This window comes from Carya illinoinensis, chromosome 13, assembly GCF_018687715.1.
Source record: "Carya illinoinensis cultivar Pawnee chromosome 13, C.illinoinensisPawnee_v1, whole genome shotgun sequence".
Lineage (NCBI taxonomy): Eukaryota > Viridiplantae > Streptophyta > Magnoliopsida > Fagales > Juglandaceae > Carya > Carya illinoinensis.
Genome location: NC_056764.1, coordinates 10,051,809 through 10,064,432, shown reverse-complemented (window position 1 = coordinate 10,064,432; position 12,624 = coordinate 10,051,809). Strand labels below are relative to the sequence as shown.

Here is a 12,624-nt window from a genome sequence, read left to right as displayed (position 1 = left end):
CAGTTGAAGAATGGGAAGGGCCTCTAGTGGTAGATGGTTGCTCCTTTATGAGAGTAGAGCACTCATTTCCCTTCCTAGAAGCACGTGGATCTCCTTCCTCAGTCTTCGTTTCCACAGCCACCTCTTCCTCAGTAGCTGACGAGTCGGCAGCTAGCAACTGGACTCCCTCCTCAGGAGCTCTCTAGATCAGCTCCTTGATAGGGGCCGTCATAAGCTCGATGGCAGAAGTAGTAAGCATGGCACCCTCTCCAAGAGTTTGGATGCAAAGAGGCTCAGCTAAAGGCGCTTTCTCCTAGTTTGGGCAGGGCCCTTCCAAAAGGTCCATAGAAACGTCCCTAAAGAATTGGCCCCCGATTGTAGATTGAACAGTAGAAGGAGAATATGGGATCATCTCCACGTTCACCTCAAGAGAGGGCTCCACCAAGGCCAATTGTCAGGGGGCCTGTTACAAGAGGGCCCTGTAGAAATGCAGCTGAAGCCTCTGGCAAAGGTAGGAGAAGGAGAAGGAGCAACAATCGACCTAAAGTGCCTCTAGATCAAAAACTGACATGGGCTCCACGACTAAGGCAACGACAAGAGGAGTAGCTAGCGTGCCCAGATTGGCGAGGTTCTATCCCTTTAGCCTAAGATGGACTTGGGGAGCTAGGCATGGAGTAGGCATTGTGGGCGGTGGTTGTCACACTTCGACCACATTTGACAATTGACCCGGAGGGAGCTGAGGAGGGGGCTTGGGGCTACTGTTGGCCCTGGCCTTCTCCCTAAGGGGTTCTTCCCTTTGCCTTCAACAGGAGGGTTGGGGGAATACTTCTTCGCCGAGACAGCTGACAACCACATAGGAATGTAGCGATTACCAAAGATAGTGTGGCCGAGGGGAGGCAGATGCACTGTTATGTTTTCCTCCTTGAGGAGTAGGGTTTCTGAAAGAATAGCATTTGGGTGATTCTTCACCCACTCCTTGACAATGGCAATACGACGCAACTTGTTGGGAAAAGCTGTTGGCCGCATCGCCTTGTCATCAAGGACGACACCCCATAGGGCCTTGGCTGGGAATTCCATGCAGTTTATCTGCTTGATGGGAAATTCCCATCCTCAACCCAGTACGAAGAAAAACTTATTGGTCCAGTCCTTGAGCTTGCGGAAGCGTGGCTCCAGTATGACAAAGGCATGTATTGCCTTGAAATTGCAAAGGTTCCCGTTGTGCCTTATAAGGTTGTGAGTCAGAAGGAATTCACGGCTAGTTAGGTCAGCATGCTCCGGGTCAGACTCCAGCAAGGCACGTTTCCATATAATGCATCAACATATTAGAATCCTCTAAGCGTTCGAATGAAGCTGGGAGGGAGCCAACCGAGATGTTCCAACACGTTGTGAATGAGATGAGGAAAGGGCAACCTTAACCCACAATAGAACATACTGGGAAAAAGAGCAACGTGTGAGGCAAAACCCTTGGCGTCGATAGCTCTTTCTTGTAGCCTAGGAATCTTGAAAACCACAGTCTCCAGGACGTGGTAGGTGGTAATCAGTGGTAACAAGAACTTGTTGGTAGTCTCCAAGCGCCAGTGGTAGATTTTCTTCGTAGTACGGACCTCAGACCTCAGACCTATCTAGCTCACTAGGGATCTATGGTTCGAAGGTCTTCTCAAAAGCCATTGGAATTGAGAGCAAGAAAGGTGACAAAGAGAAGGAGAAGTCAAGCAAATAAGAATAAGGAAACTAGGTTGCAAGGAGAAGGCAAATGTGGTAAAGGAGGAACGGGAAGGACAAGACAAAGCTTATGTAGTGAAGCAATGGTTGGCCTTCCTCTGCCCCATGAATAGGACATGGGATATGGAACGATTCAAATTATGCAGAATATGCGGCACAACACGACGTGTAGAGAGCTGCCTAAGAACCATCAGTTAGGAAGGGACAAAATGGGCTCAATCAAGTGATAGAACTAAATAATAAAAAACGTGCCAATAAAGTCAAGAAGGGAACAATTGCACGTTGCATCAACTGACGGAAAGACCCAATAAGGGTGCCTTGGGGCCTTGACACGTGGAAGAATTGAGAAGCAAAAAGATCACCCATTCTCATAAAAAGAGAAGATATCAAACGATGGTGGCTGCATGAAGAAACGAAGGCAAAGGCAAGAAGAAATTCTCATCAGACTAGTTCAATGGGAATTGGGATAACTATAAGGGGATTTTTTCTTCAGGCCAATAGCCCAGAAGGTAAGCCCAAACATGGGAGCCCCCCCCCCCCCCCCCCCCCCAAAAAAAAATACAAGGAATGAGGGGACATCTCACTTCGGCATCCTCCTACGATGCTTAGCTCTAGATAGCACTATACATGCAGGTGGATGGAAAATGTGGGGAGCTCTTGATCTACTGACAAACCAAGAAGGAGGAGCCTGAAGGTGTGCACTTGTTGGGTAGAAAGGACAGGGAACCACGCCACATTAATTGCATTACCCCAAAAGCCACATCGCATTAATGGAATCTGACCGAAAGAACTGGTAAGGGGACACATCTCCTGATGTAAAGTATGAGCAGTTGACCCCCGGAAACCTAATATAAAAAGGCAATTCTCAGGTACGAAGAACTCTCTATTCATTCGCACAAATCGGTTTGGATTTAGGAGTTAGATGAGATGTTTTTAGATGAGTTGAATAAAATATTGTTATTATTGTTTTGAGATTTGAAAAAGTTGAATTATTTATTATATTTTGTGTGAAAATTTGAGAATGTTGTAATGATGAGATGAGTTGAGAAGGAGTATGGCCCTTGTCCAAGTTCATAGCAGAACTAGAAATAAGGACTCCCGCTACACTACGAGAGTTCATAGATCAAACTGATAATTCATCAAAGCCAAAGACATGCTCTGCACCCTAACTGAGCTGAGGAGGAAAGATTTGGAGCGAGCAGACAAGAAAGGGAAGGTCCCAGCCAACGACCAAGCTCGCGAAAAGGCGAAAAAAAGACCGTGGGACTGAATGAGGGAAGAAGCCCCCTCAAAGGACTTGAGATTTTGGCATGACCAGTCAATGTTGGCCATCTAAAAAGACGATCGCCAGCCCACCCAAAATGACGGCTAGGTAGCCTATCATTATTGTACCTACCACCAGTCCACCTCCTACAATACAAAAGATTGCCACTCCTTGAGAGGAGGAAGGGACCAGGCAGATCGGCCAACATAGAGGTATCCTCCCGCTTGCAGCCAGCCCAAGTTTATTAATATGCCCTCATTTATGGTGAAGGAATATCGTGGTTACAAGTGAAGTATCTGAAAGATTATAAATGAGCAAATAAAACCCTCCCAAGTACAAACCAATAACCTTAAAGTAAGTAAATAAACTAAACAAGCCTATAAAAAGAGTAAGACTAAACATGTGAGGAAAGGGCAACCTTAACTCGCAATAGAACATACTGGGGAAAAGATCAATGCGCCAAGCAAAACCCTTGGCATCGATAGCTCCTTCCTGCGGCCTAGGAATCTATTAAAACCACAGTCTTCGGGACGTGGTAGGTGGAAATCAGCGGTAACAAGAACTCGTTGGTAGTCTCCAAGCGCTAGTGGTAGATTTTCTTCATAGTACAGACCTCAGACCCATCTAGCTCACCAGGGATCTTGGGTTCAAAGGTCTTCTTAGAAGCCATTGGAATTGAGAGCAAGAAATGTGATAAAGAGAATGAGAAGTTGAGGAAAGAAGAATAAGGAAACTAGGTTGCAAGGAGAAGGCAAATGTGGTAAAGGAGGAACGGGAAGGGCAAGACGAAACTTATATAGGGAAGCAATGGTTGGCCTTCCTCTGCCCAACGAATTGGGCATGCGATATGGAACAATTCGAATAATGTAGAATATGCGGCACAAAGCGATGTGGAGAGAGTCGCCTAACAACCATTAATTAGGAAGGGAGAAAATAGGCGCAATCAAGTGATAGAACCCAATCATCAGAAACGTGCCAATAAAGTCGAGAAGGGAAAAATTGCACGTTGCATCAAATGACGGAAAGACCCAATAAGGGTGCCTTGGGGGTCTGACACATGGAAGAATTGAGAAACAAAAAGAACACTCATTCTCATAAAAAGAGAAGATATCAAATAATGGTGGCTGCATGAAGAAACAAAGGCAAAGGCAAGAATAAATTCTCATCGGACCAGTCCGATGAGAATTAGGATAACTGTAAGGGGATTTTTTCTTCAGGCCAAATTGGTCAATAGCCCAGAACGTAAGCCCAAACATGGGAGGCCCTCCCAAAACACAAGAAATGAGGGGACATCTCACCTCGGCATCCTCTTACGTTATTTAGCTTTAGATAGCACTATACATGTAGGCGGACGGAAAACGTGAGGAGCCCTTGATCTACTGATAGACCAAGAAGGAGGAGCCTGAAGGTGTGCACTTGCTAGGTAGAAAGGACAGGGAACCACGCCGCATTAATTGCGTTATCCCAAAAGCCACACTGCATTAATGGAATCTAACCGAAAGAACTAGTGAGGGGACACTTCTCCTGACGCAAAGTATAAGTAGTTGACCCCCAGAAACCTAATATAAAAAGGGAATCTTCAGGTATGAAGAACTCTCTATTCATTCACACAAATCGGTTTGGATTCAGGAATGATATGAGGTGAGAAGCGATGGTTTTAGATGAGTTGAATAAAATATTGTTATTATTGTTTTGAGATTTGAAAATATTGAATTATTTATTATATTTTATGTAAAAATTTGTGAATGTTGTAATGATGAGACGAGTTGAGAAGGTTTCTGAATCCAAACAAGGAATATACTGATTTTAGCATTAGAGACTCCCCAGCCTCCACCAGGGCCTCCCATCTCTTTGCATTTTTTCAATGCTTGCAAGCTCAAAATCAAAGACTCGAATTGCTGAGAGTATGATTTAAAGATGTGCGAAACACGAAGTTAACACATATCATAAATTAATTAACAGTGTATGATCATCTTCCTATCAGGAGATGTTTATATGGTCATTTTCTCATTACTTATCATGTGCTCAACTTTTTATTTAATTAAAATAAATGTTTGAATTGAGATAAAATTAAAAAAAAAATAAACTTCATACTTTTTACCTTATGTAAAAGAAAGTTTTTTCTATTAAAAAAGAAAGAAAGAAAGAAAGAAAGTTTGGATATTCAAACTAAGAAAAATTAAATAATCTATTAAAACTTATTGTAAACTTTATACTCTTTAAGTTCATACAAATACTCTTTGAAATCTTGATCCGACATTATCATAGACACCAAGAAAAACATTTTCACTTCCAACTTTTTTTTGTTTACAACAACAAAACATTTAGGTGCAGTTTAGAATGTGGGTTGAGATGAAATGAGATGAGTTGAGATAAAAGTCGAGAGTTGAATAAAATATTATTTGAATATTATATTTTAATGATGAGATTTGAAAATGTTGAATTGTTTATTATATTTTGTGTGTGAATTTAAAAAATTTATTATGATGAGATATGAAGAAATACAACACTTTTTGTATCCAAACATGACTGATCAATTGCTGTTTTTATTAAAGAACTACTACAGACACAAAAAGATTATATAAAATAAAACCACAAACTAATGTTTCATGGAATTCATTAGATTTATTTTGTAATAAAAGTAACTTTACAATCTGACGTATCGAATTAAGCCACATCAATTTGTGAATTTCTTGTGTGTAACATCTTTGTGGCTAAAGTATTTTCCTTTTATTATACGAAAAATGACTTTGGCTATTGGAATTAGAATATACGGTAACACTGCATTTATTTGCCAAGTACTTATTCGTCTCTCAAATTTTTCCTTCACATCTAACCGCGTTGAGGAAAGAATAGTGTTATATGTATTTATAATTTTATTTATAATTTTACTTATAAACTAGACTTACTTGATCAATTTTTTTTAATTCAAATTTTAAATTTTATATTCTTTGCATATCAATAGCTAACTTATTATGTGAATAAAAATTATAAATATAAATAATATTTTCCCAGAGAAAATATATCTTGATAACGCCAAGATGTTGACCCATTACACCGGAAAAAACAGAAACAGAAATGGGAAAAAGAAACAAAAACGAAAAGGAAGTACAATAAGACCAATCCAACTCAGGACAGTCATGTGATATAAGTGTAGCCTTAATTATGATAAGATAATATAAATGATAGTAAGACCGATTAAAATATAAGCTAATCTATGGAGACTTGTTCCCCAAGATGTACGGGCATTACAGGGACCCAAAGGAGTGGCTTGGCTCCCAAGCATCTCCATGAATAGGCAACCTTCAAAGGTCACCGACGGCGTGCGTCATATGGTTTGACCATCTGAAAGCCACAAATCGAAAAAGTACAGGTGTCGTTGTGTTCCTCTCCACGTTTCGAGACGCACCGCACGCTTTGTGTCATGTCTACTAGAGCATCCGGGCCCACGATGTTTTTGTGGGCCTACCACGTTGTGATTCTCCTTACCTAGGCCGATTGTCACGAGTCGGTCTCAGATGACACGAACCATTTTCTACGGACACGAGTATTGACTTTTGAATAATCATGCCTATAAATTTAGAACGGTGGTTTCTTATCTCTAATTCTGGTCTGTCATAATCATAAAATATGTTTTTTGATCTCGTTTTATAACATATCCACTAATGCATGTGATATTAACTGTTTCTTTTTAGAGGAAATGTATAATTCTCATCTCAAATTACCATTGAGACTATTTTAATAAATTCAGATGATTTGGTTATACAAAAAATAAATCTTTTATCAAATTAATTAGGGAGGAATTCTACTTTCTAAGTTGAGGTGTGAGGTGTCATTTAAATTTAAAAAAATGATATTTACAGTTATAGGTTGTACAAATTTCATATATTTTTTTCATAAAAATGTATAAATTTAGAATTCATATATTTTTTAGTAAACTCTATTTAAAAAAAAAGATAATGCGAGATTTATATATTTTAAAATTGAATTAATATTACTCTTAGATGTTTATGATCAACACCGTTAAATTAACGTAGAGAAGAGTTTAAATATATGAAAAAAAGGAGCTAACAATTGTTGATTAAGAACGTTTATTTTCTCAAAATATATTTATCTTTTACATATTCAAATATAGACCGACTTAAAGCTTGGCTGCAAATTTCATCACTACAGCAATTTAAAAAAAAAAAAAAAAAAGGTTCGGAGTCACGGAAGATTAGCTGAGCCCGTTGACGAGTCAAATGCGAACACTCGATGTTGAAAGTGAGTGGCTCCCAGATCAATAAGGGAATCTAACCTGGCAGACTGCTTGTTGCCGGTGACATTACCCAATGGGGTCTCAGCAAACTCCCCATCATCTGATTCCTGTGCCACCTCCCGAGCGTTCTTCGAAATTTCCGAAAGGCTTACTGCTTGCTTTGTGCGTGTATATATAAGAGGAACCAGATCTCGCGAAATCGATTAGACTCCAACACAGGGATTGCGTCTCTGCTCTGAGTAAAGCTATTATCTTTTCAGTCTCGGTCCCATCTGATCGTTATCTGCTCGTCTATGGATTCCGGCGGGAAAAACAAAAAACTTGATGTTTATCTAAGGTTCTTGAATTTTGCTTCATTTTCTCTTTTGTCATCCCCTTTTTCTTCCTTTGAGCTTTGTCTTTTTTTTTTTTTGGGTAAATTTTATTTTTATTTTGTTGGATGTTTACGGTTCTGATAAATTCTTGTTTTTTCTATCTGATTTAGGTAGTCTAATGCTTAATTAGTCCGGGATTCGCCTTATTAGTCGTGACCCGCTAAGTCGCTATGGATCAAAGCTTTCATGGCTCGCCCAATTTCATACATGTCGATGACCTTACTGATTTCAATCAGCACCCAAATCTTCTAAACGACCACGCTTTCAATGTACCCTCTCCGGACCTTACCTTCCTCGAAAGTCCTTTTATTATACCTGACGCGGACTCCACTGGTTTCGCTCCACCGATGTCATCAGGCTCTGCGGCGGAGGCATATGCTCCGTCCGCTGCTGCTGGAAGTTTGAGCCCAGCGTCTGCGATTACGAGTCCATCCTCCTCCGATGACAGTGAGTTCTCGGAAACGGTTCTGAAGTTCATGAGCCAGATACTTATGGAGGAGAACATAGAGGAAAAACCCTCCATGTTTTACGACCCCTTGGGTCTCCAAAGTACCGAGAAATCGTTCTATGATGCTCTCGGTCAGGAATATCCTCCTCCCAATCAGCACCAACTCGTCGAGAGTCCTGATGATGTTTTTTCTGGTGGTAGTAGTGATTACGGTACTAATAGCAGTATCGGCACAGATCCTCACTGGCTTGGTGATATTGTGGAGTACAAGTCATCTTTTCCCCAAGCTACTCTTCCTGGTGAGTATGTTTTCCAACCCAATTCGCAGTCCAATGACGGATCACAGTTTTTGGTCAATTCTTCGAACATTCTGTCTAATACTGGTGATGGGGTGGAGCTTTTGGCTGAGAACATTTTTACCGACACTGAAACTATGTTGCAATTTAGGAGAGGGTTAGAGGAAGCTAGTAAGTTCCTTCCTAGCGGTAATCAGTTGGGTATGGACATGAATAGTAGCATGGTGCAACCACAGTGGAAGGGAGATGATCATAAGGTGGAGAAGGGTCAGATGAAGAATTCCCCGGATGGGTCTAGGGGAAGGAAGAATCCTGATAGGGAAGCTATAGATATGGAAGAAGGGAGGAGTAATAAGCAATCTGCGATTTATGTGGATGATGATGAACTTTCGGAGATATTCGATAGGGTGTTGCTTTCTACTGATGGACTTTCTTTGCTATGTTGTAATGGTGAATCCCTGAAAAATGAAGCAATGAAGCCCTCACTGAGAAAAGAGCTGCCACAAGGAGGGAATGGTGGTGGTAAGAGTCGTGCAAAGAAACAGGGAAAGACGAAGGATACAGTTGATTTGAGGAGTCTCTTGATTTTATGTGCACAAGCTGTTTCGACAGGTGACAATAGAACTGCTAACGAATTACTGAAGCAGATTAGGCAGAACTCTTCCCCTTATGGTGATGGGGGTCAGAGGTTGGCCCATTTCATGGCTAATGGCCTTGAGGCACGCCTGGCTGGTACTGGCACTGGAACTCAGATGTTTTATAGTTCTTTAACCTCCAAGATCTCAGCTTATGAAATGTTGAAAGCTTACAACGTGCTCCTTTCAGCCTGCCCTTTCAAGAGGGTCTGTCTATACTTTTCTAACAAAATGATTTATAGGTTATCAGAGAAAGCAACAAGCATTCATATTATAGACTTTGGTGTTGGATATGGTTTCCAGTGGCCAATTCTCATCCACAAACTCTCTAAAAGACCTGGTGGACCTCCCAAGCTACGTATTACCGGGATTGATTGCCCCCTACCTGGATTCCGGCCAACAGAGAGAATTGAGGAGACCGGTCGTCGCTTGGCAAAGTATTGTGAGCGGTTCAATGTTCCTTTTGAGTACCATGCCATAGCCTCACAGAACTGGGAGACTATCCAAATTGAGGACCTCAGGATTGATAGGAATGAGATGCTTGCTGTGAACTGTCTCTACCGGTTTAAGAACTTGCTTGATGAGACGGATGAAGAGATCAGTCCGCGGAATGCGGTTTTGAACTTAATCAGGAGGATGAATCCTGATGTTTTTGTCCATTCAATTGTTAATGGGGCATACAATGCCCCCTTCTTTGTCACAAGGTTCCGAGAGGCACTCTTCCACTTCTCTGCATTGTATGATGTATTGGAGGTTAATATGAAACATGCAAGCGAGGAGAGGTTGATGTTTGAGAGAGAGTTCTATGGGAGAGAGGCTATGAATGCTATAGCATGTGAGGGCTCACAGAGGGTTGAGAGGCCGGAGACATACAAGCAGTGGCACGGCCGTACTACGAGGGCTGGTTTCAAGCCGCTCCCGTTGAACCAAGAGCTCGTGAACATGTTCAAGTCTATAACTATGGAATGGTACCACAAGGATTTTGTACTTGATGAAGACAACCGCTGGTTGCTTCTGGGATGGAAGGGCCGGATTGTCTATGCTTGTTCTTGTTGGGTGCCGGCTTAGGAATCTTGCGCTGGATGTTTTTGAAAGCTCATACTCGTGGGCTCAGCCGGCTATGAAACATTAGGTAGTGTGAAAGGGATCATCTTCGTTCTAGTTTTAGTGTTATCCTCTCCTTGTGTTGTAACTTCACTTATGTACCAAAGTATCCATGTATGCTTAAATTCTTCTACCATTTACAGTTGTTTGTATAATATGTTGGATACTTACTAATAGCAGCGGTAAAATAATAGAACTTTTCTCAGTTTGACAGTTCAAAATTTCATATGCATTGAACAGATAACATGAACTCGACTCATTTTCTTCCAAAAAAAAGGATAATGTGGACCATGAAACACAGTTCAGACGTAATGAAAAAAAACTGAGAAATTTCAAACAATAAACCATAATACACAGCTCCTACCTATTGCAAAAATCTCACGTGGACCAGCTTTTCGCAAAGAGGTTATCTAAAGGGTGTCATAAATGCATATAGATGATAAAGATGCAGAAATCAGATCTGCAGAACATGGTTACGTGTTATAGATGCCTATCTTTCCCGGTCGCCGTTAACCAAATGAAATAGGATCGGTCTTCGGTCCACATTCCTAACGCCCCTAATCTATGTGCAGATATTGGAAAAATAAGATCCATGAAAAGTTGCACTACAGCAGGAATTGACGCTTCCTGGGAAATGATTACCCTTACATGAATAACTTGAAATGAAAATCGAAATGCTTTCGTATCTCTAAATGATACGAAACCTCATTCCATGATGTGTACTTATCTACGGCGGCAATTGACGACATGCCCGTGCGGGTACTTCAAAGACTTGTCCTTGTGCAGTTAGTTGGTCCCGTCTAGAGTTGGCCTACCTGTTTACATTTATGTTTCTTATCTTATTGGAATTTCAAATAAGATCAGATGAAACATTTCATGAGAGAGAGATGAAACATATCATCAGATTCTGGCTTGCCTCCTGTACAAAAGTAACTGTACATCTCTTATTATAAAATTTAATAGTCAGTATTGCTTATTGACGAGCAATAACCGTAGATCAGGATCTAATTTTTTCCATTTTTTATCTTTTCAATTTTTCTCAACAGTGGTGTAACATTGCACTCATTTCAATCAAATTCTTTCACGCTGCCACTCACGATAATTATGGTTGGTTTGAATTGAAAGATAGAATGAGATGATTTTAGATGAAAGTTGAATAAAATATTATTATTATTTTAAAATTAAAAAAATTAAATTATTTATTATATTTTATGTAAAAATTTTAAAAAATTATAATGATAAAATGAGATAAATGAAACATTTTCTGAATCCAAACGATCTTACTTTCTCACGTGCCTAAAATATTTCATCCACTCTATATAACTTCAAAAATGATATTTACAATCTTAGTTATAAAGTGCATAAATTTTAAGTAATTTTCTTTTCAAAAAATAGGTAAATTTAGGATTCATTATCAAATATTATTTTTACAATAGTAAAATCTACTTTTTATTTTTATTTTTTAAGAATAAGCGAGATTTGAGTATTCTAAAATTATATTTAGCAATACTTATATAATTTTTTGTCAAAATTTTATTAAAAATAAATTTAAAGAGATCAACAAGAATGTCCTTGCATTTGTTATATTATCTATGTGATGGTATGTAATATATTATTTATTATAAATATTAAAAAAATAAATTTAAATATCTTTAATAATGAATAAATAGACCATTTTTTTAATTACTGGCGTGTTTAATGGATAAATAAACAAATTTACTTTCTTTTTTATTGAAAACGTCATAGTTGATGAAATGTGTTTGGAGAAAGTCAGATCAACATGTAATATTTGCCATTGATCTTTGTAACAGGAGATGTCCTGTTATTTTTACACTGGACACAAGCCAAATCCTATCTATTATCATATCATATATTTAATAGGCCATATTGAATAAGTACACGAGTGATAAATTATTAAAGTTGATATTTAATTAAGCTTAATAATTAGGTTAAATCTCATTTATTATTTATTAAATGAGTTAGACTTTTTTTAGAATTTAAAAATTAGCATTTAGAAATTTATTTCAATTTAAAATCATCACTGATTAAAGTCTCCTATGTAGTCTCAATCACTACCAATCCTATATTGAATCTCATTCACTGCCAATCTTATATTGAATGAACTACTAGATCATATTTTTAAATTTAAACTCTCTTCTTAGATAATCATGATTGAGTTAGCAGATTAGTGTCAGGATATGTATTAACCAAATCCAACTTAAACTGTTCATCGTCCTCTCCCAAATCTTTCTATAAATATCTCCATCCTGCGTGTTATTTGAAAAAAATAATAAATTTCATAGTCCATTGAGTCAACGCTATGATTGATTTTGTGTCAGAAATTTTAAGAAGTAACACTAAAAAGTAAGTAACTTGATTATAAATTAGGATTAACCTATGTTATCTAGTTATATATATTATTATTAAAGTCATTTCTTTAGAAGCCAGTGTTTACATACTACGCATGTCATAATATTTACAAGCACGCCATTCATCATGTTTCATTCTGCATATTATATTTATATATGTATGCATTTCATGTAT

The 12,624-nt window shown here is 38.8% G+C and overlaps 1 protein-coding gene across 1 annotated transcript; it reads left to right on the top strand.

Annotated features, from left to right (window-relative positions):
* The first annotated feature begins 7,262 nt into the window (after nt 1-7,262).
* Nucleotides 7,263-10,301, top strand: LOC122292089 (scarecrow-like protein 33). The gene is made up of 2 exons (XM_043100302.1): nt 7,263-7,560; nt 7,708-10,301. Exon 2 carries the CDS (start codon nt 7,768-7,770, stop codon nt 10,042-10,044), a length of 2,277 nt encoding a protein of 758 aa, XP_042956236.1. The 5' UTR covers nt 7,263-7,560; nt 7,708-7,767; the 3' UTR covers nt 10,045-10,301.
* Nucleotides 10,302-12,624: the final 2,323 nt, after the last annotated feature.